The sequence below is a fragment of the Geotrypetes seraphini genome, chromosome 4 (genome assembly GCF_902459505.1).
Source record: "Geotrypetes seraphini chromosome 4, aGeoSer1.1, whole genome shotgun sequence".
Taxonomy (NCBI): domain Eukaryota; kingdom Metazoa; phylum Chordata; class Amphibia; order Gymnophiona; family Dermophiidae; genus Geotrypetes; species Geotrypetes seraphini.
In genome coordinates this window covers 204,008,961-204,031,447 of record NC_047087.1, presented here as the reverse complement: position 1 = coordinate 204,031,447, position 22,487 = coordinate 204,008,961, and the positions used below count along the sequence as shown (strand labels likewise).

Here is a 22,487-nt window from a genome sequence, read left to right as displayed (position 1 = left end):
CAGCGTAGTGTAAGGACTGGTATTAAAGTAGCCAGCGTAATATAGGGACTGGCGCTGGGGTAGCAAACATAGCATAAGGGACTGGTGTTAGAGTAACCAGCATAATATAATGATTAGTGGGACACGAAGCTAAGATAGCATATATAGTGGAGCAATATTTACGGCCGTTGTTACTTTATCTCTGTGTAAATCTTATGTTTACTTCTTCTCCAAACTCTTTCCTTGGTACAGACACTGATTCAATTGCTGGTTGAATTCTTTCCTCTGCTCGGATAACGCCTGGCCTTCCATTTTTCTGTCCACAGGTTAACCATTTTGTAATATTACATTGTATAGTGATATTGTATTTTGATGCTTCTATGAATCCACTGTCTTACATTTTGATGTTTCTCTGCATTCGCATCGTTGGTGCCATGTGAAATCAGTCCCCTATATATATCTCTGTGGTAAATAATCTCTAAATCTGACCTATTACTGTTATCTATATATATATCCATTTTCTGTCAGCATGCATCTTTGTGAACCCTCATTATCATAAGTGTTGGGGAACTGATGCCTGACTTCTTTTATCTCGTTCTTCCTAAATTTTCCTCCTGGTACCGGCTGGTGCATACTTGGTGTTCAGGCATATTTTTGAGGGCGGTCTTTATGCCAGTAATCTCTACTGAACGCCCATGAAATATATGTCTTCGAATCTATCTTTCTCAGCCTCTCTTCTCCATGAGAGTCCTGATATCTTTTCCCAGGGTCATTGCACATGACCTACAGGGGTTCAGGGACACACATCGTTGTTCGTCTGTGATCACAACCAGACACTGACTCATACACTAACTTTCTGTGTCAGCGTCTCACTGGTGATCGGCTCCACATCCTAATTTTTATCTATTCCTGTAGTCTAATAAGCCTCTAAAGGGAATCCAGAGGGGAAGCGCCCCATGGCTATAAACCCCTCTTACACATACATTATTAGTCTGACCTACAAACAAGCTCCTCCGTTCCTGTTACCATCACAATTTCTCCCTGTAGATTTGTATATTATTGACCACCCAGAGGGGTGGGCTACCCAGATGGGTGGGCTGCCCAGAGAGGTGGACTGTGGGGGCTTGCCAAACTAGCCACACCATTTGCTATCTCTTAGGTTATTTCACAACTGTTGAGCTCCATTTCAACAGCTGTGAAGAGGGGGGTGAATAAAGGTGAAATTATTTTTGTTTTTTGATCACAGACGGATTTCGCATACACTATAAACAGATTACTGGAGATCAGCGAAAGATAATGCACGAAGAAGGCAGAAACTGTATTTGCACAAGAGATAAATATATGCCCTTTTTGTCTTTATAGGTCCAGGATTTTAATATTGCCACCTATGTTTCTTTCTTTTTACTAATGACTACTTTGTTTCCTAGAGTCAGGGAAAACTGCAGTGTTCCTGTCTCGGGAAACCACATCTTGAACAGGCATGCCCATTATGTCTGATTTCTCCCGCTACTCTTGCTGACATTAGGAATCCCCCTGTTTTATTCTTCTCTGGCTGCCAGTGCTAGCCATGATTATTTGTCTTGTGCCTCTAGCCCTAGTTTTTCTTTCTCTTGCCTGTTCCCTCGTGATTCCATCTGCCGTTGGTTTTTCACCGATCTTCTGTTAAGCCGTTGCTTAGACAATCCTGTTCCTCCTTCTGCCCCCATATTTCCTACCATGGTTGAGCCGAAAGTATACACCTCTTCTCTGCATTGTGCTTTGTGTTACCTAGCCCCTTATGATGTCACCATACTGCTTGCTTATGACGTTGCTTTCCCTGACATACCATCTTGCCTTGCCAAGCTTTCTTTATTTACGCTTGATATGTTGTCTTCCTGGATTTTATTAGTGTAAGTGGTATTATCATGTGTGGTCACTATTTGTATGGGTTTTGGCTTATTAGTTCTGCTTTTATGGGTTCATTTTTTTTTTTTGCTACTGACAAGAGAGGGTCTTCTAGCCTTAGTACAGCTCTGAGTCTGCGTTTTACTGTAATATTTTCAGCTTGTCATGCTGTCTGATGGCTTCCTTTGTTCTTCCGTTTATGCTGTTTGCTTTACATTTTAGCTGTCGCTTGTGTACTGGCCTGTGTAATATATGGCACTTTATGGGAAAGCGAAAGCATTGCTCTCGTGGTTCTTGTTTCCTGTTCTTTTGTGGTCACGAACCAAAAAAAAAAAAAAAAAAAAACTGGGGGGAGTGAGGGGGATGAGATTGAATGAGACTGAAAGAGGAAGTATATATTTTAACTGTGTTTCAATGTTACCATAAGCTTTCATTAAAACAATTATTTATTTCATATAAGTTTGCTGGATTATAAAGGATTGTTTTTGAGAAAGAGAAGAACAAAATTACAGAAAAGATTTGAGATCACTATTGTTTTTATATATAAAGACAAACAGTATTGGAAAGAAGGGATAAGAGACAAATACTGGAAGTCAATAGAAAGTGTTATGTTAGATTGGCAATGAAGGGAATATATAAGCAGATTATTGAAGTTTATAGGAAGGATTTGTGTACGTAGATAGGAAGGGTTCGTGACAGGTGATTATGTCTAACCAAATAACTGACAGGCATTAAGTATGATAACTGGCAATGTAAAAATAAACGTACCCTTTGTCTTTCTAGGTCTTGGATTTTTATTATGGGCATTTCCCATCAACTCACTTTTTCCCATTACTAACGATCATTTGTTTTCTAGAGTTAGGAAAAACTACAGTGCATTTGAAGAGAACACCGAATGATTTCTATGAGTACTCTATTTAAAAAAAAATATATATATATATAAAAAATTATACAAGAGGGGGGCTACCTTAATACTTGCTAGCAATTAATGTTGGTCCGTTTTCCAGTACATGAGTTATTATTTGTTGTATTATGACATGTGTCAACTTCAGTGTTTTTGGAAATACGAGTAGATTTCCATTTATGAGCGCTCTCTATAATTATCAATATAAAGAAAGAAGATTTAATTTTTCACTACTCACCACAACGATTTCAAACCTTATTCTTTGTCTGTGATCAAAGTTTAAGAAATGAGTTATGCTTCCTCTTCTTCTTTTTCCGTTACACAAACATACATAGTTATTTCCTGGTTGATGTGTCTATGTTTAAGGACACTGGGAAATGTAGTGCTCTATTTCTTTAACTTGAAATTATTAGTTGCTATTTTCTTTTTGTTTTTTCATTATTCATGTCTCTACAATAATTGGAACATATTGCATAGGGTTCTTATGATCCACTCCTATCCCAAATGGTAATATTAATTAATGTTGTGCTAACATACCGAAGTGAGAATAACTTCTGCTTTTTATTTCTTAAGCCCCAAGCCAAGTTTTTGAGTGTTCCAACAAAGAAACATATTCTATAATGTTAACCCATTAAAAGTTGTTCACTTCTTGTTAGAAAAATTATTTGTCTAGCTTTAAGCAATGTGTATTGTTCTGTTTGGTTTTTTCCCTTAATGAAATATATTATGAGCTAAACAACTATGACTTTGCTAGATTTCTATTTATGAGTACTCAATATAATTAGCAATATAAAAGAAAAAACTATTGTTCCTTTACTTATCATAACAGTTTTGAAAAACTTCTAGCAGTCTTTCTCTCTCTGCCTTTTCTTGGAACTTGTAAAAGAAATGTTACTTACTCTTTTTCTTATATATTCTCTGATACACGCAGGAATACTTTCTGGTTTAATACAATACAATCAGCGTTTGGCTTTATTTAAAAAAATGGTTCTAACTGTTGCTTAAGAACTTTTCTAATAAGTTGCTGAAGGAAATGTCTAGTCCTATTGATTGGAATTCAAAAATATTTTAGTTTAGTTCTTTTTGCTGATTGAATATTAGTGAAAGTCAATATTAGTGAGTCAAACAAAATTGAACCCATGATTCGATAGAATCCCATGGGAAGGACATTTCTCCCATAAATCCTATTTTATTTTAATTTTTAGGGTTTATCATCTTTATTTTAGTATGTTTCAATACAACCTATGTGTTAATATGTCTAAGGCTATAGCTTAGCCATCCTGTTGCTTGGGTTTGACTCTTTGCTAATTCATATTTATGTTTAGCATATTACTCCTGTCCTTTGAACATCATATGCCATTGTAACTATAATTCCCTTAGGCTGACAAATATAATTCAGCCATTACATATATTAGACCTTAGTCTATTTGAATTAAAGCAGATAAATTTTTGTTTTCTTTTGTATGTTATCTTTTAACGCTGTACTTATCCTGTTAGTAATATTGCTCAGGTATTGTTGGAAACAAGTTAGATGATATATACAGTACAGATATTTCTGCCTTATTAATTGTGTATCACTTCACAAAGACAATTGCCATATCAGAGGAAGCTGTATGCTACATGAGAATCCGTGTTTACACCCTTTTAATTAATTAATGACTTATTTACATAATTATGGACTAATGCTATTTGAAATATCATCGATGAAAAATTTTCAGCCGTATGAAACCCTGATGACGGATGAGCTCCAAAGGAAGGATCGTGCTACCAGAGAAAGCGCCTAGACTTACCAGCAAAGACTTCCTGACTGTTGCTACCAAAGACAGGATGACCTTTATGACCTTGAACTTCTACAGCTTTAATTATGGACTTATTAATTTGCACTTTAACTCTTTTATGGACTCATGCAGTATTAGTATATATATTTTTTCATGTGTTGATAATTATTTCTAACAGCCCTATTGCAAGATTTGGGTGTTTTTCTTGATTGTGACTTTATGCATTTTCATCCTGTTTTGACTCCCACAATAGCTCCCTAGTTATTTTCCCTTCCAGTCAGATTCTTTCCATCCCCTTTCTTGCTGCTAAACTGAGGAGAACTGCAGTGAAGAAGAAGTGATGAGCCCAGCTGAAGGATGATGACGTAAGATTTGATATGGTTACCTGGACTTTCACCCCTGGCGTCTGGACCCAGTCGAGTCTGCACTGATCCCAGCTATTTTGGAAGAGCATGGAAATAATCTAACTTGTTAATTTATCCCTCCATCCCTTTTGGATGTAGTATGCTCATAACAGGATTAAACCATAAAAGGAGAATATATTAAAACGTATCAGATTAAATTATGAACCCCTGCAGATGCCTAGTTGCTCGAACTATCCCAAATGTTGAAATAGAGACCCCTATACAGACCCATACACAACATTTTTGATAATCTTGACTTGGCTGATTTTGATGCACCTCCCTATGAAACACCAATAGCTGATTTCCCCTCCCAAGAGCCACCACCACGTCAGTACTTTATTCTGATATTTCTAACACACTTGTGTAAGCTCTGCAGTCATGCCTACCTGACTTTTACATTGCATATTATCCTAATTATTGATTGCATATTATCACATTGTATTAATAATTTTATTGTGACATGTTATGCTGTTCTGTTCCGGGTTAGTATAGTATGGGTGGGCACTTGTCCTTTTCATTTTTACCATATACAATTTCAAGTACGTGGCCCTATACCTGTGCTGTATGATCACTGACACAATCTACCTTCTGACCGAATATCCGGATGTCAAAGCCACCTGAAGGGGCTTTGAAGAGGGGATGAGAGGGAACCGAGGATGAGAAGAAGAAGAAGTCCTGGTGAGATACAGGTGAAGCAAAACAAGTCCTTTGGATAAAGGTGAAGTAACCAGACCTCATAAGAGAAAAACCCCCTCCCCTCCCTCTTGCTTTAATAAATCAGTATATGAACTGTAAAAGATATTTCATAACCCACTTGCCAGCTGGCCTATAGTGATTGAGAAATGTTCTGTTTCTGAGTTAGCTATGGTAAGCAAAAACTTGTAAGAAACAAGACTTAAATTCCGATGCATGGCACCTGGCCGGATATTATGCAAAGAGGAACACAGCTCATGGTCAGAAAAACAGAGTACTCAAGAACATTATTTAGCAAGATATATCATGTGTTACCACAGCAGAAAAGGAATTTCAGACTCGGAATTGCATATATGGTAAAGGGAAAAGGACATTTGCAGGAAAGGGTTAGGCCTTACGGCAAACTGAACAGACGTATAAGATGACACAAATAGATAAGCCAATAAATGAATCTACTTATGTATTGACGTATAAGAAAAACAACCAATAAAGATGTATCATGTGATTTAGGCTAACGTGGTATTGACCACCAAGAAATGTATAAAACCAGGCCTATAAGCAGAAGTAATCTGAACAGACATCAGAGGACCCTCAGGCCTGAGGATCACATCTGTTCCATTATATGCTGAATAATTTGAAATTGTAAGCTGTTACTTATTTGTTAATAAATGTATACCTATTGAAACCAGTATATAGTGTGTGGAGTCTCCATTACGAGGTAGGCCTAGACAGCGGCCTACTTCAGACCAGAAGGAGATACTGATAAACCACTGGAAGAGATCCCAAAATAACACCCAAAGACCCACTCAGTGTGTGAACCAGTTGAGTGGAGTGGACTAACTGGGGGGTGGAAATGGGCCCGGAGTTTGCTCAGCAGAATTTCCCAGACCACCTCTTCCTCTCAACACATTGACATGCTGCCACCACCACCACTACCACTAGGAACACCTCACTGGGTAGGCCAGCTATGCTATAAACTTTATAAAACACATTTTAACTGAACTCTCTGACATCCTCAGCCTTTCCATTCACAAAAATAGAAGGAAGAAAAGTTCCCATTTTCTGCTGTCTCATGTCCCCGGCCTATACAATATTTTTTTCTGCAGACCCTTCAAAGGTCTGACCAAATCCTCGTTTCACTTGCATTATAAAGTACTGAGGATGCCATCTCTCCCCAATCCCAGGTCCTAAAGTCTAAGACAGTAGCGTAAACTAATGCTGCCAGATTCAGGAAAAAAATTTTTGATTCGATTCAGCCTATTGAATTGGTTTTTCAATTCGATTTTCCTGCCCAGTTGGGTGATTTTTTTCAAAAATCCTGGTGGGTTTTATAGCTTTTTCACCCCCTTTGGCTTCTCCTAACCACACTGGCGCTGTGGTGTAAATAAAATAAAGAAACAAAAAGGACTTTTCCTCTCTCTGTTAAATCCTAGCTCACGTTTGTAGTCCAACACCAGCTCTGGCAGAATACACATTTCAAATCTGACATATTGTAATCACAAAACAGAAAATAAAATTAATTTTTCTACCTTTTGTTGTCTGGTTATATTTCAAATCTTGTTGGTCCAAGGCTCTGGTTTTCTTCTGATAACTTGCTTGCCAGGGTCTCCTTCTTTCTTCTTTCTGCATGCTAACCATCCATCTGCCAACTCTGTCCTCCCTTTCCATTACCCTTCCCTCCCCAGGAAGTCTGGTATCTTTCCTTTTTTTCATCTCCCTCCACAGATCCACCTTTTCTTAACTACCCTTTCATCCGGCATCTCTCCCTCCTTCCCCAACAACCCAGAGTCCACCATCTTTTCCTTTCTTTTCCCAATTACCCTCCTATCCAGTATCTCTATCCTTCCTCCACACTATCCCTGTTGTCCAATTTCTCTCCCTTTCTGTTCCTTCCCTCCCTAAATCCCATGATCCATCATCTCTCTCCCTCTCCTCTATTTTCAGACCCATTATTTCTTTCCCCCCCCAAAGTTTGGCATAAGCACATCTCTTTGAAAACCCCCTTCCCTCCGTGTACTTCTAAACCAGGGTCCCCCCCAAAGGCCTGTCCCCCCTTAAAGGTCTGCCTGTCTCCCCTTGAAGGCCTGTCCCACCCCCTTGTAGGCCTGTCCCCCCCTTGAAGGCTTGCCTGCCTGTCCCCCCCTTGAAGGCCTGTCCCCCCCCTTGAAGGCCTGCACCCCCCGAAGGCCTGCACCCCCTTGTAGGCCTGTCCCACCCCCTTGTAGGCCTGTCCCACCCCCTTGTAGGCCTGTCCCACCCCCTTATAGGCCTGTCCCACCCCTTGTAGGCCTGTCCCACCTCCTTGTAGGCCTGTCCCCCCCTTGAAGGCCTGTCCCCCCCTTGAAGCCTGTCCCCCCCCCCTTGAAGACCTGCACCCCCTTGAAGGTCTGCACCCCCCGAAGGCCTGTACCCCCCCGAAGGCCTGTCTCACCCCCTTGTAGGCCTGTCCCACCTCCTTGTTGGCCTGTCCCCCCTTGAAGGCCTGCCTCCCCCCCCCTTGAAGGCCTGTCCCTCCCCCTTGAAGGTCTGCACCCCCCCGAAGGCCTGTCCCCTCCCCCTTGAAGGCCTGCCTCCGCCCTTGAAGGCCTGCCTGCCTGCCTGCCTGCCTGTCACCCCCCTCCCCCTTGAAAGCCTGCCTGCCCGCCTGCCCCAACCTGAAGGCCTGATGCCCCGACCCACCCCGAAGGACCGCTCGCCCCCCTGGCCTCCTCGCACCACCTATGAAGCACCCCGCAGCAGAATTGCGATGTCAGCGATCCCTGCGCCGCGGTCCCTCCCCTCCTCTGACATCAGAGGAGGGGTGGGACCGTGGCGCAGGAAGCAGCACCCAAGCAGCTCAGGGATCGCTGACATCGCGATCCTGCTGCGGGCTGCTTCATAGGTGGTGCAGGAAGGTCAGTGGGGCGAGCGGTCCTTCGGGGGTGAGGGGGACTGAACGGCTAGGCCGGACCCCCCCCCTTAGTACGCTACTGCCGCAGTTGGCAGGAAATTTAACTGCCGACTGGATCTCGCCGGCCCTGCGCGGACCGGCAGAAATTTTCTGCGGACTGGCACCGATCCACGGACCGGCGGTTGAAGAACTGTGATCTAGGACAGTGTTTTTCAACCTTTTTTGGGCAAAGGCACACTTGTTTCATGAAAAAAATCACGAGGCACACCACCATTAGAAAATGTTAAAAAATTTAACTCTCTGCCTATATTGACTATATATAAAGTAATTCTCTTGAATAGGAATCAAATAAACACAAAGAAAGTATTTTATAATTACTTTATTACAAAATAAAAATTATAAAAATTATAAAATACTTTATTCAGTGCGAAACCTGGGCCTGTTTGGCTGAACACAAAGCTGATATTCTGGCTGGAATCGAAGAAAGACACACACGTAGCTCTTCGTCAACAGCTCTCAGTCTCTCTCTGTATTTGGTTTTTATAGCATACAAAAATAGACAAATATACCCTCCATCCTTTTTATTAAACCACAATAGCAGTTTTTAGCGCAGGGAGCTGCGCTGAATGTCCAGCGCTGCTCTTGACGCTCATAGGCTCCCTGCGCTAAAAACCACTATTGCGGTTTAGTAAAAGGTGACCATATTGTAAAATATAGACAGCAGATATAAATTCAGAACTGTGCATAGTAAGTGAAGGGAAGTTTTCATCTCTGGGAATTTACCCAGTTAACTATTAAGTTATTTGGGCAAATTCCTTTGAAAACTGTGGTAATACTGCCTCCACTTTGCTAAATTTAAAATAAAATCATTTTTCCTACCTTGTCTGGTGATTTCTGGTTGCACTTTCTTCTTCTGACTGTGCATCCAATCTTTCTTCCCTTCTATCAGCCTGTATGCTTTCTCTCCTCCACACCTCATTCCTTCCCCCAACTTTTTCTTCCTCTCTCCCTGACCTTTCTTTCTTTTTCTCTTCTTTCCTTCTGTTTCCCTGCCTGCCCCCTTTCTTTCTTTCTCCCTGCTGTTCCCCAAGCCACTGCCACTGCCGCTGCCATCGGGGAACAGGACCCACCAATGGATAACAGGCCCCAAAGCCGACGCCGACGCATGCTCTCCCTGACGTCAATTCTGCAATCGGAGAGGAAGTTCCGCCCAGCCAGGCAGCGATTGGTTGGCCCGAACTTCCTCTCCGACTAAAGAATTGACGTCGGGGAGAATTAGACTTATCTGCTCGATAGATTAGATCGCCAAGACAAAGTGAGTCCTGGGTGATAGACTCACTTTGCCTTGGCGAGCTACTGGCGCCCCTGCCTCGGGCCCCCTGTCAGCTCCGGGCCCGGCGGCCCTGCGGCACACCAGGCAGCATCTCGCGGCACACTAGTGTGCCGCGGAACAGCGGTTGAAAAACACTGATCTAGGATATCTCCATCCTGACTGACAAAAAGCTGAGTACAAGAAAATACTGCCTCAGCTAAGCCAATCGAATTCCAGCTGTGATCTTCAGGCTGCCAGTCGGATCGAAGTTGGACTGAGACCTCAACCTCCACAAATCCATGCAAAAACGGAGGGAGGAAAACGCAGCTTTCACCCACTAAAGCTTGACCAGACTGCATGGAATAGTCTCCCAGCAGAGGTGGTGGAGACTGTGTCTGAATTCAAGAAAGCATGGGATAGGCACGAGGAATCTCTTAGGGAGAGGAGGAGGTAGTGGATGCTGTGAATGGGCAGAAAGGATGGGCCATTTAGCCTTTATCTGCTGTCATGTTTCTATGTATGATTTATTTATGATTTTGATAATTGGTTATTTATAATTTTATATTTGCTTTTATAATGTATATGAATTACTGTTATTTATGTGTTTGTGATTATTTTTAATAGCTGTATTTTAGCTTTAACCCCTGATGCAACCTTAGGGTGAAACGTGGCCACGTCGGTGGACTGGAATTAATGAACCAGCCTTCCACACTGTTTTGCCAGTTTCTTTTTTTTTCTGCTAAATCTTTGAGAGGCAGAAAGAAAATGGGATAAGTCTCAAAATAAACCTATGACCCTGTCTCACAAACCACTGCACCACTGTAAAAGTCCCAGTAGTAAGAACTAAAAATGAAAATAACACTTACCCCACAAAACTCTCCAGTAGATCCATGTTTTTACGGTCACTCACAAACTCGCCAATCATCTTCTTATCTAGGCGGGGGTTTTCACGAAGCCACTGAGCCACCTCATTGTTGTCCATGGGAGTTGTCAGCAGGTTCTTCTCCTGCAGGAACTGCACACCTTTCTTTGGCTTCTGATTGAACTGCTCTGTACCAGTAATGAGTAGCTGAAAAAGCAAGAAAATATACGACTTTGAATTCAGATACACAAAAGTACCAAATAATAAAATAATCCAGGGTTGATGCAAGTGTATTACGCATCCTAGGCAAACCTTCGGTTTTGTGCCTCACCCCCATTTCCAATAAATCTTTATATTCTTTTCCTTCCCCAAGTAATAATGATCATTAACCCCACCTCTCCCTGAATAATCTGGGTAAAAGGGCTATTTGAAAACTACCTACTCTCCCTATTGCTAAAATGGCCTCCTGTTCCTTCTTTGGAGTTTTTTTTTGTCAAGACCTACTGTTTTGCTTTGATTACAGGTGTTCTTGTGCACCTCCTCCTCCACCCAGAAGCTTCTGCTCTACTTACTGGTTATCAAATCTAACCTCTCTGCAGGTGGAAACAGTTTTCAGTTCTGGTACTGTAAAATGGAAATACAATTTTTCCATCCCTAATAAAGTGGTCTCAACGTAATCTTTTCACACTACTAAGTTCCAGGCCTAGCGTGCCCTTGTTCAGCAGGGCATCTATTCCAGACTATATTCCCAGTAGCATTCAGACAAACAACCAGATATGCATGCTGCTTGGACCGTAGTATCTTTCACATCATCAGTTCAACATTATCACTTATTTGAATGTTTTATGAAGAGCATTTGAAGGAAGATCTAGTTAAATTAATTCATATCTATAGGACCCCTGAGGAAAACTATTAGGTCAAAACACAGACCTTGTTGGGTCCTCTTCACTACCTCAAGTTGTGGATGTTCTTATTGATTTATCTATACTAATAAAGTCTACATCAGTAACATCAGTTTCCACAGTCTTTTGCTATGAAGAGCACTTTACATTATAATTGGCATGCAACAGATCATCACAGAACAGGACAATTGTGTTTTTTAGTTGTCTGTATTCTCCTACAAAGGAATGTCAGAATAACAAAGGGGACAGTCAGTGTCAGTATTATGCAATAATAGAAGGATTAACATCCTTACTCTTGCAGAAAGTCTCATGGGATTTATAGTAAAAAAACATTTATAACAATTTACAAAACAGGAAATCATAAAGCAGGGCACAGATCATACAAATTCACAAAACAACAACAGAGAGACACAGGAAATCATTAAACACCCCATCCCTTCTTAAGCACTAGTAAGGGGAGATATCAGAAGAGTAACAATAAAAGAAAAGAAGAAAATAAAAACTTTGGATTTAAATGTAATTTCTCATATGAAAGACAGCAACCTTTGTAAAATACTGAGTACTGGCTAAATACTAGTTTTGATGTAGGGGAGCATCTACTGAGTGACAATGATACAAATCCAAATTATTTCCAATTCTTTTTTTTAATTTTTTTTTTAAGAGAGTCAACACTGATGCAAAACCCTTAAAAACTGATTTACTTAAACCTTGTATATCTGTAAACCTCTGACAGAACATCTGTACTGCTAGGGTTACCAGCTGTCCGGATTTACCCGGACATGTCTTTTTTTTAGAGGACATGTCCTGGCGTCTGGATGGCTTTTCAAAACCCAGCACTTTGCCCGGGTTTTGAAAATCAGATTGCGTCAGGAGGGGCATCTGTGAATGCGAGGATGCCCTCCCTACTGAGACGAGCAGGCTGAGGGGGGCAGGACTAGGGATGAGGCTGGGGCATGGCATGGGCATAACGGGGTGGGGATTGGTAGAACAGGGTGGGAACCCTATATACTGCATAAAATAAGCTTCCCATATATAACAACTATATGCTAGCAAATTCAAAGACAGCTAAAACAGAGTTTACTGATGAACTCCCAGGGCCTAACAGACACCAAAATTCTGAATAGTCTAATGAAGGAGAGAAAGTAAACATGAGAGAGTGAAGGACAGAATAGTTACAGATTTTATTCTTTCAAGAAAAGGCTTGATGTATGATGACAAAGTATACTACTTTTAATGAAGAGAAACAATTGATTATTATAAACATGAAAAGGAATCTAAGTTGCATATTTCAACTTTTTTTGTCAACAGACAACTTTTTAATGTAAAGTAAAAAGCAGTTAAATGAAGCACTGCTTCTACTTTTACACTACTAATGATAATAATCTGTCAGACAAACTTCCATGCCTCACAAACATGAGACACTTTACCTTCTTTTTATTTTTAATATCATTTAATTCCTGAACAGTTGGCAGGAAGGAGTTAAAACGTGGAGGCTTCCTTGGCACTGTCTTCTCAGCTAGAAAATAAAAAGGTAGAAGTAAGCAAAGTGAGGAATTATGTCTTGGCAAATGCTGGGATCTAAAGTCTAAATACAGAAATTTCATATTAGTCAACAGGGAATCTTTTGCTTTAGCAGAAATGGTTTTAATAATTTTTCAATAAAACCCTTTGTTTTCACACCACCTGGAAAGCGTACATGTGTTAGATCTTGAAAGCTAAGCAGGGTCAGGTCTAGCAAGTAACTGTATGAGGGACCACTGGATGTGGTGAGCTACAGGAAGCAATGGCAAATGTCTGTAGTATTTTGACAAGAAAAAATACATCATGGGCACAGTAGTGGAACTATGATCACCTAAGAACTAACCAAATGGGTACAAAGACAACACAAAAAACAACCTATACTCTTCAATACAACTAAAGTAGGTATATTTAGTGCAACTGGTCTTAGACAATGATAAATTTAGGTGTTTGTTTTTCAGCTACTTAGGGTTTGTTTACTGGTGTTTTTGCACCATAGGTATTATTGCTGTTTAATGTTTTCCAATAGAATTAAACAGGAACACTTGGGTCACTTAGGTAGTGTCAGTTTAAACAGGCACAAAAACTGAGTCAAGGTAACAAGAAAAGTCAGGGAAAGGGTACGAGAATAATAAAGGAAGTGGTGTTTTCCTGGTCTTTAACCTATATACCTGTGTTAGATTTTTTGCATCAGTATTCATCAGATTAAAGTAAAATCAGAGGCCCTAGGTATATTCTACCAATTTTGATTTTGCATTATTCATTATTACTTTTAACAGTAAAATTTCATGAAACCATATGATTACAATCGGCATTCGATATCTTAGAAAAAGATTTATAGCAGCAAAATACTAAGATTGTTTTCAATAATTAAGCAAGGAATGCAGCAAAAAAAGATGGTGATGACAATTTTTTTTATTTTTCTTAAACTCCATGAACCCTTTCCATCTAATTTACTGTGCTCCTTAAGATCCTCTTTCTGAAAGGGCTGAAGTAACTTCCAGGCAACACAGGTGGTTGCCTAGGGTGTTAAGTGCCATCCCTGTCGCCATCCTTCTGGCCATCAGTCCACCTCTTAAACACAATGTCAGCAGAGACAAACTTGGAGGTTTCACTTTCTACTTCAGAGCAGAAAAAATACTGTTAGTCCTGTGTGGAAGAAGGAAGAGGCCCCATGTCTAATGCTAGTGTGGAATGAAATAAAGCCACAGACTTCCTTCCCGAGGGGAGGGGAATCAAAGGAGCACTACATGGCAAAAGTTGGCAGAGGCTGGTCACTGAATAGCATGAAAAGAAGTTTGTAACAGTGGGCTGGTGGCAGGAATATGTATACTACTGGTGGACAGAATATGAAGGATCAGGAAAGGACTACATGCTATTGTAGGAGCAAAGAGGTAAGAATGCACTAATCCTTAGTAGTAGAAAGAAAGGTGATAAATTATATACCTGAGGCTGCAAAAAACTGTACTGATGTTATTGCCTATGCCCTTTTCCCTTGCCTACTTTGGGGGTCATTTTATAAAGCATTTTCTCTTTGTAAATCATATTTTAAACATGGCTTTTATAAAACTGCACAGATATATGCACGCATAGAAAGTAGATGCACCGCAACATAGCACCAACTTTTAAGCGATATGTGCATATGTGGAGTGGCGGAATAGTGGTTAGAGCACTAGGCTTGACAAACAGGGGTGTCCGACTCAAATCCTTTGCTGCTCTTTGTGATCTTGAGCGAGTAACTTAACCCTCCATTAGGGTGGTCTCTACAGTAGTAAGCAAAAAAAAAAAAAAAAATCAACCTTGTCAAATCTCGTCTCCACAAGGCTTAGTTTTGTCCACTTGGTATGTCTTACTCATGTGTCAAATTTCAGCTTGATTAGACAATATTCAGAGGTCACCCTAGCATGCACTGTTTGATTGTTTGTTGTGTATGTGGGTGACTGCATAATTAGTTTGTTTGGCGTTATCTGGTTTGCAATCTGCACCCGAAAATTGGCTCCTTGGGAAGTCAGTCTGTCATCTGGGATTTACGCACTGAAATTATTCCCATTCAGAGCACGTTTCAGATGACAGCACAACTCAGCAATGTAACTGACTTGGTTTTGTTTGTTAGTCTTGTGTACGTTTGACAGTGGAATGAAGTACCAATGGGAATTAGGGCTCCATACAATGACATTGAACTGCTGTTTACTCTCAACACACATCCAAATAAAACTGTTAAAAACAAGGCGCTCACAGCCATTTCCAGACATCTATGGTTTCTGTCTGAGCACCTAGCAGCACTTGCCTTTTTTGATGATAAAATAGCACCAGAAACAAAACTATGAACGGCACAAAACTTACAGTTTTCACCATTTCCAGACATTCCATGACATCTCATGAATACAGATGAAACGGAAACAGTGACCTTTGAAAGTCTTATTAACACAGAGAACACAGTCATTTTTTTGATCTCTTGATTGAAGGAGGATAAAACAAAAGTGAAAATATTCCTAAAGAAACTTCCCACAGAATGGACTGACAATCCAGTTTTCAAGGAACTTTGGAATCGGGCATCCAAACTGACTGCTAATGATACAGCAGAATGAGGGATAAGCCTCATTGAAAAATACGATACTTTGACAAAAGATGGGTACCTTTTTGGCCCTTATTCGTTTTAAAAACAGATCTAGCACAAAATGTCCAAATTGTGCCCCGGACGTTTTGTAAAATGTTATTGCTGTAAAATTTCTGTTCTAAGCCCGCTCTAATCATAGAAACATAGAAGATGACGGCAGATAAGCCCATCAGGTCTGCCCACTTTACTGACCCACCCCCAAGTCTACTATCCTAGGGATCCCACTCCTGGTGACAGGTTCCCTTGGCTTAACCCTCTAAGGGATCCCACATGGTCCATCAAGCCCAGCAGCCCGTTCTCACAGTGACCAATCCAGGTCACTAGTACCCAAATAATACAAAAAGTGTGACCTTGATGTGAGTCTTTGTCCACAAATATTGACGCTCCATGGAGGCTTGCACAATCAAAAGGGAGGGCCAATGAGCAAAAGATGGAGAATCTGAAGATATCCAAGCAGACAAAATAGCCTTCTTACCAAGAAGAACTACTCAGGCCACAAATGCTGTACCTTTCGGTTTGGGAGACGTAATATTATAATGTCCAAAAAGAGCTTGTGTTGTTGAAGATGTAAAAAGATGAAAACGAAGTGATATTTGGTTTTATGCCGAGAAGCACAGGAATCTCGTTTGTTACAGAAAGGGGGGGGGGGTCATGGGTAGATCAGAGCATTCCTGCAATTTACATTTTAGATTACAGAATAAGGGAGGATCCATCCTTTCCTTGTTTTTTTAAAATATCTATTTATTACCTTTAAAATGGATTAAAATGACAACCATACTACTTTACCCAAAGTCCACCCACACACTGATTTACATCGTCATAAATCACACTTTGTTGCAAACAGACGAACCAACTCTTTGGGTGCCAAAGGGTGCTAAGCACCCCTAGTATTACATCATATTTTTTATATTCCTCAAAATTTATTTTGGTTCGATATGGATTACAGCACAAGAGCCTAGGAAATATAATTAAACCTAGGTATTTCATAATTCAAAACACATATTCAAATAATAACTATGGCTCTGAAAACCTTGCTAGCTAACAGATGAATTAGTAACATGTTCCATAATAATACTGCCTTATCAGGGAAAGACGATGTCAGTGTTAAAACAAACTCCTTCTTTGTATCCATGGAGGGTAATTTACACTGTTTGGCACCCACAATCATTTTGAAATGGTTGCAAGCATTAATATTTGAAGCAGCTCTCTACAAAGTGTCATACTCTGACATATATTATGCATATTTACTGACACCCCCCAAAAAAACAAAACAACAAACCCCAAAGTGTTCCTTTGAAAGGAAAAGGGGCATTTTGGAGTGATCAAAAGTTCTTCTTTCACATGCGTGATGCATAAAGCAGGAACAACCATAGTGGACAATGTGGGTAGGAAGTAGTTAAAGACTTACCCCCTCTTTTACTAAGGTGCACTAACTGATTAGAGCGCACTAAATGCTAACGCGTCCGTAGACTAACATGCATGCGTTAGCGTTCAGTGCAAGCTAATCGGTTAGCGCACCTTAGTAAAAGTAAAAGAGGGACTTAGTAAAAGATAAACACACACACATAACAACCATTTAGCTTTCTATTTCTAAAAGAGAGTCAATAATTTAAAAACCTGAACATTGTTGTCCACAGTGAACATAAACCTAGGCTCGACATATCAACCAAGTCAAGCTCAAGAATAGCTATAGTCAAAAAATAAAACAGTACTCAAGCTGTTTTACCTATTTCAGCAACTTCTCCCAAATCCTGGCGTCCCAGTTTCATCTTGTTGGCCATAAGGTGCCCACTAGTGGGTGGACAAGCCCCTGATGGCTCTAAGTTAACAACTGGTACTTTCCCCTCTGTCAAATGTTTTTCGCTGTCTTCATTATGCAAGAGAAAGGAGGAAGAAAATCTCAGTTACCTAAGAAAGTAATATTAATTTCTATGATACATTTTGTCTCAAGACAGGGCAAATTAAGACTGAATTAAGTTTCTCTCACAAAAAAAAACAGGAGTAAAGCCTTAGAGATCAATAATCAAAGACGTTATCTGGCTAACTTTGGATTTAACTAACAGACTATGGTCCAGAAAACAAGAAGCAGACCAATCGATTGTCAGTTGTAATGAACCCAGGATCTTTCCTTTCAGCACTGGTGGAAGTTGTTATTTGCCACTAGCTTGGTGTTTTGCCCCTGATGCAGGCAAGTCTGGTATAACGCAGCCACATTGGGCACCACTTCCTGTGAGTACACTAATTAAAGCGATTATTCTTCAGATGGTCTGTTTCTTGTTTTCTTTCCATGTTGGATCTAATGGACTGGCTGCCTTACTGTTTTCTTAACTTTGGTCCAGGCAAACTGTTGCTTAGTCAACATTTAGCCAGACAAAGATATAGAAAGAATCTAGGACATGTTTAACTTAGTTTGATCAACATAATATTCAATGCTAATCAGCCACAATTACTGAGTTAATTCTGGTTGGCCAAATATCAGGCCAAAAATTATCTGGACAACTCTGTTCTGTTAACTTTCAACAGAATACTCAGCCCAAATATATTTGGGTGAACAACCAAACAAAGTTAACGTTGTCAAATAGTCAACTGGGCCATTTCTAGCACATCAAGGTGCTAGATGTACAGGCCAATTCTATAAAGTATGTGCATAACTCATTATAAAACAAACTGGAGAAAATATATTTCTTTACACAATGTGTAATTAAATTCTGGAATTCGTTGCCAGAGAATGTGGTGAAATCAGTTAGCTTAGTGGGGTTTAAAAAAGGTTTGGCTAATTTCCTAAAAGAGAAGTCCATAGGCTATTATTGAGATGGCTTAGGGAAAACCACTGCTTATTCCTAGGATAAGCAGCATAGAATCTGTTTTGCTGCTTGCCCTGGATCAGTAGCATGGAATGTTGCTACTCCTTGGGTTTTGGCCAGGTACTAGGGACCTGGATTGGCCACTGTGAGAACGTGCCACTGGGCTTGATGGACCATTGGTCTGACCCAGTAAGGTTATTCTTATGTTCTTGCTACTTGGGATCTAGCTAGGTGCTTGGGACCTGGGTCGGCCACTGTTGGAAACAGGATACTGGGCTTAATGGACCTTCACCCTGTCCCAGTATGGCAATACTTATGTTATGTTAAAATGACATATGTGTGTGTTATGTGCACACAAATATGCATATATACTATTATTCTAATGATTTATGTGCATTGCTATTCTATATGTATATAGATATCTTACAGGTAGGCATACTCGCACACATAAGCAGAATCTGGGTAGAGCAGGGGTAGAACACAATATTACAGGTGTAACTTATAGAACACCATCGGTCAAAATTTTTCTTAACCTAAAGAATACAACTGAAGAAAATCTCTGAAAAAAGATTTCAGAATCTCATTAAACTTTGGAATGTTGACTCAAACTTGAGGTACTTTGCAAGACAAACATAAGGATGTTTACAATATATAAAGAGTGCATTTTTTTCTCTAACTGCAATTTTCATTTGGTATTGAGAAGAGAAGCCAAAGAGAATCCTCCTTATGCAGTCTCTGTGAAGGAAGTTGAAAACAGAAAGTGAATCATCTCCTTGACACTGAAGGCAATTCTTCCAAGACAAGGCTGAGGTACACTGGTTTACAAATAGGAGATCGAAGAGTGATCTATGGTGTCCTGAACAATTCACACCATTAGTCTACCCTCAAACAAAAGTGATGAAGATATAGCCTAAACCTGCCATTCACTTCCTACTCTCAGTCATTCCATAAGGTTACAAGGCACATGAAGAGGGTGAGAAATGGCAACAGCCAGGGGAAGGGAATTATCAAAAGGGAGATAACAAAGAAAAGATCTTGTGAGTGCATATATCAAGCCCCATCCCCTTCTGCTTCACCTCCAGCTTCATTCAAACTGGCTCACTAATAACGTTCCTGGTCCCATTTTTCTATGATGTCCAGAAAAACTGGACAATGCAACAGTTAAGGATCAGATTGCAACATTTGATATTACATTATGCAAAACCAAGGACTTGGCTATAATCATTCACAGAATAAACTAAAAATTTCATTTTCTTTTTAGTAATAACATTTTTAGTAGAAGTGAATGTAGTTAAATAAAGAATGTTCAAGATCTTACTACTGCTCATTTCCTTGGTGCTATCAGAAACATCCATAGTAGTTTTGACTGCAGTCTTCTCCTGCTGTACTGTGTTGCTGAGAACTTTGGCCTGGCAGTGAGCTTCAGTGCTGTCAATGACAGTTAGCAATGCTTCAAGAGACAGAAGGTGAGTTGTATACAATTGTCCTGAAACTGGAAAGGCATTCTGCAGAAATGAAAGTACAAAAACAGATAAAGATTTGAAGACATGCAATATAGACATCTTTACATTTTTTTCTGCATGATACATCAACTAAACACGATCAAAATTTTCAGAGTACAAAAGAATCACCCCAAAACAAAAACCCGCTCATCAGAATTGTCTTTTTTCCAGAGGAATACCTTCCCTATTACTTGCAAGCACCCAACATATTCTTTAAGCTGTCTAGCACATCACAAAACATCCTTGCCTTGCTTTCTCTCATAGAAACTTAATAAATTCCACGAAGATATCATCTTTTATTAGATGAACATAAAAAGGTACTATGTAACCTGTTCTGAGCTTCTGGGAGAACGGGATAGAAATCAAAATAAATAAATAGTATATGAATCTGAGACCACATAAGTCTCTTCATTCTATTTCATAACTTATAAGATCCTACAATTCTAGATAGACCAAAAACATCATCTTCCAACAATATTCCTCAAAATCTTTGGTATCACAAAGACTCAACTCTGTCCCCCAGATAGGGCCGACCCAAGCCTATCTGTAACTCTAGACAAACCTTCCATGGTACACTCCAGGATGGCTCAAGATGCTATCCCTCTTCTACTCTGGAAGTCCAGTAACTCTCCTACCATTCCTCACCTCACCACAATCCAACATCTTCCCTTCTCTTTCCCACACTCCCTATCCAGAATCTCTCCCATATCTTCTCTTTCCCTTATAAGGCCTGCTTCCTTGCCTCCTCCACTGCTTCTGCAGCCATTCTACCTCTGCCTGGGCCACCTTGATATGCTAGAAAGCAATGTGCACAAACCTCCTAACAGAAGGAGTGGGACCCAGCAGACCTTGAGCACGTCTGTAATTAGAGGCCTTGCTCAAGGAACTGAGCCTGTCATGATGCCAACTTTGTTAGGTAATGCCATTCCTTCAATAGCTAGGTTTAGATACTTGGGGATAATAGTAGATTCGCAATAGACTTTTAAGGATCATATTTAAAATTATTGCACTCAGTGAAACGATGAAAGAAAACTTTTAATTCACTGCTTCATGCATTATTTCTAGGACTGATGGCATATATGTTGGACATTCAAAATCTAACTGTCTGCAAATGAATATGGCACTTAAGATTGTTAGGTAATTGTTGAAAATGTGATCATATTAGTCTGCTCTTTTTGAAAGGCTACCCATAAAGAAGAGAGTTAATTTTAAACTGATAACTCTGGCCTATAAGACATACTATGCTTAGTCGCTAGTCATCTACACTCAATGATCATTCCATGTACTCTGGCTAGAGTCCTGAGATCCTTGCAGGACCATAAGTTGCTTATACCAAATTTTTCAAAGGAGTTAAATGGGCCTCAACATAAGCAAGTGCCTTTTTTTTTTTTTTTTTTTTTTTTTTAACTTGGCTCCTTCTTTATAGAATGATCTTCCTTATTATATTTGTACAAAAGAAAAATTGTTTAATATTTTATTGAAGACTATTTTTAAAACAAGCTTTTGATGTTCATTTAGAAGATGACATTAAAATACATTAGCTGTTCTGAATAATATAATCTTAATGGGCAATAAAATTTTTATACTGGTATGATTGACACTTGGGTGAGTGTTTTTAGACTTTTCTATCTAATGACGTTCTTTAGGTTTTTACTGTATTTATATTTATTGTAAACCATTTTGTTCAAAGTTAAGTGGTATATTAATTTTTTAAATAAATAAACATACCACATTCAAGTGTTTCAAGGTAGATCAGGGAGAGTTAGGGTGGCTTCAGCAGTAGTGAAAATCAGGGCAGGTCCTGTTTCAATCACCAAATTATGCTGCCCCAGGCATAGTTTGCTTATTTGTAGGGCTGGCTCTACCCCCAGATATACTTGGGTATCCTTTCCATTTACACAAATGCCTTCCAACTAATCTTCTCTATGATTTAGATTTATTTTAACCTCACCTCTTCGAAGCTCTTACATATACTTGCACTTTTAGTGCTCAGAGTCTTCAACTATATCATCATGCCTTTCTACCTTTACCCACCTTCCTGTTGTGCCTCTGCCCTGATTGCCTCGGTATCTTTCATGTCTGCTACTTAGTTTCCTAGTTGAAATTAGCTAATGGTAATCCAGAGGAGTTTAAAGACCTTTGACAGAAGTTTGGTGAGATCTTCAAAGAGGTTGGAGCAGTAGTAGTCACAGTCATAATTAATGTAGAGCTCAGTGACAAAGCTGGGGATTCTCCAGAGTTGTACAATAGCTTCTAACGCCATTTCCTTCATCTCATATGGCATCTTAGGGTTTTCTACAGTAATAATGTCCATTAACTTTTTCACATACATCTAGGAAACAAACAGTTTATATGATTATATAAGAGCATTGAAACTGTAACACTGTACAGTAATTAAAGTTCTTAACCAAGCCATAAGAGAGCATAACAAACCCAAA

General features: G+C 39.8%; 1 protein-coding gene across 6 annotated transcripts in view; it reads right to left on the bottom strand.

Moving 5' to 3' along the window:
* Positions 1-22,487, bottom strand: part of GBF1 (golgi brefeldin A resistant guanine nucleotide exchange factor 1) — a 516,681-nt gene that overhangs the window by 175,661 nt on the left and 318,533 nt on the right. For all 6 annotated transcript variants that reach the window (XM_033940425.1, XM_033940426.1, XM_033940429.1 and 3 more), the window contains 5 exons: positions 22,187-22,381; positions 19,866-20,052; positions 17,470-17,610; positions 13,036-13,124; positions 10,711-10,913 (listed from right to left, as the gene is read on the bottom strand). In XM_033940425.1, the coding sequence (XP_033796316.1) occupies positions 10,711-10,913; positions 13,036-13,124; positions 17,470-17,610; positions 19,866-20,052; positions 22,187-22,381 (815 nt within the window). The remainder of the gene's footprint in view (positions 1-10,710; positions 10,914-13,035; positions 13,125-17,469; positions 17,611-19,865; positions 20,053-22,186; positions 22,382-22,487) is intronic.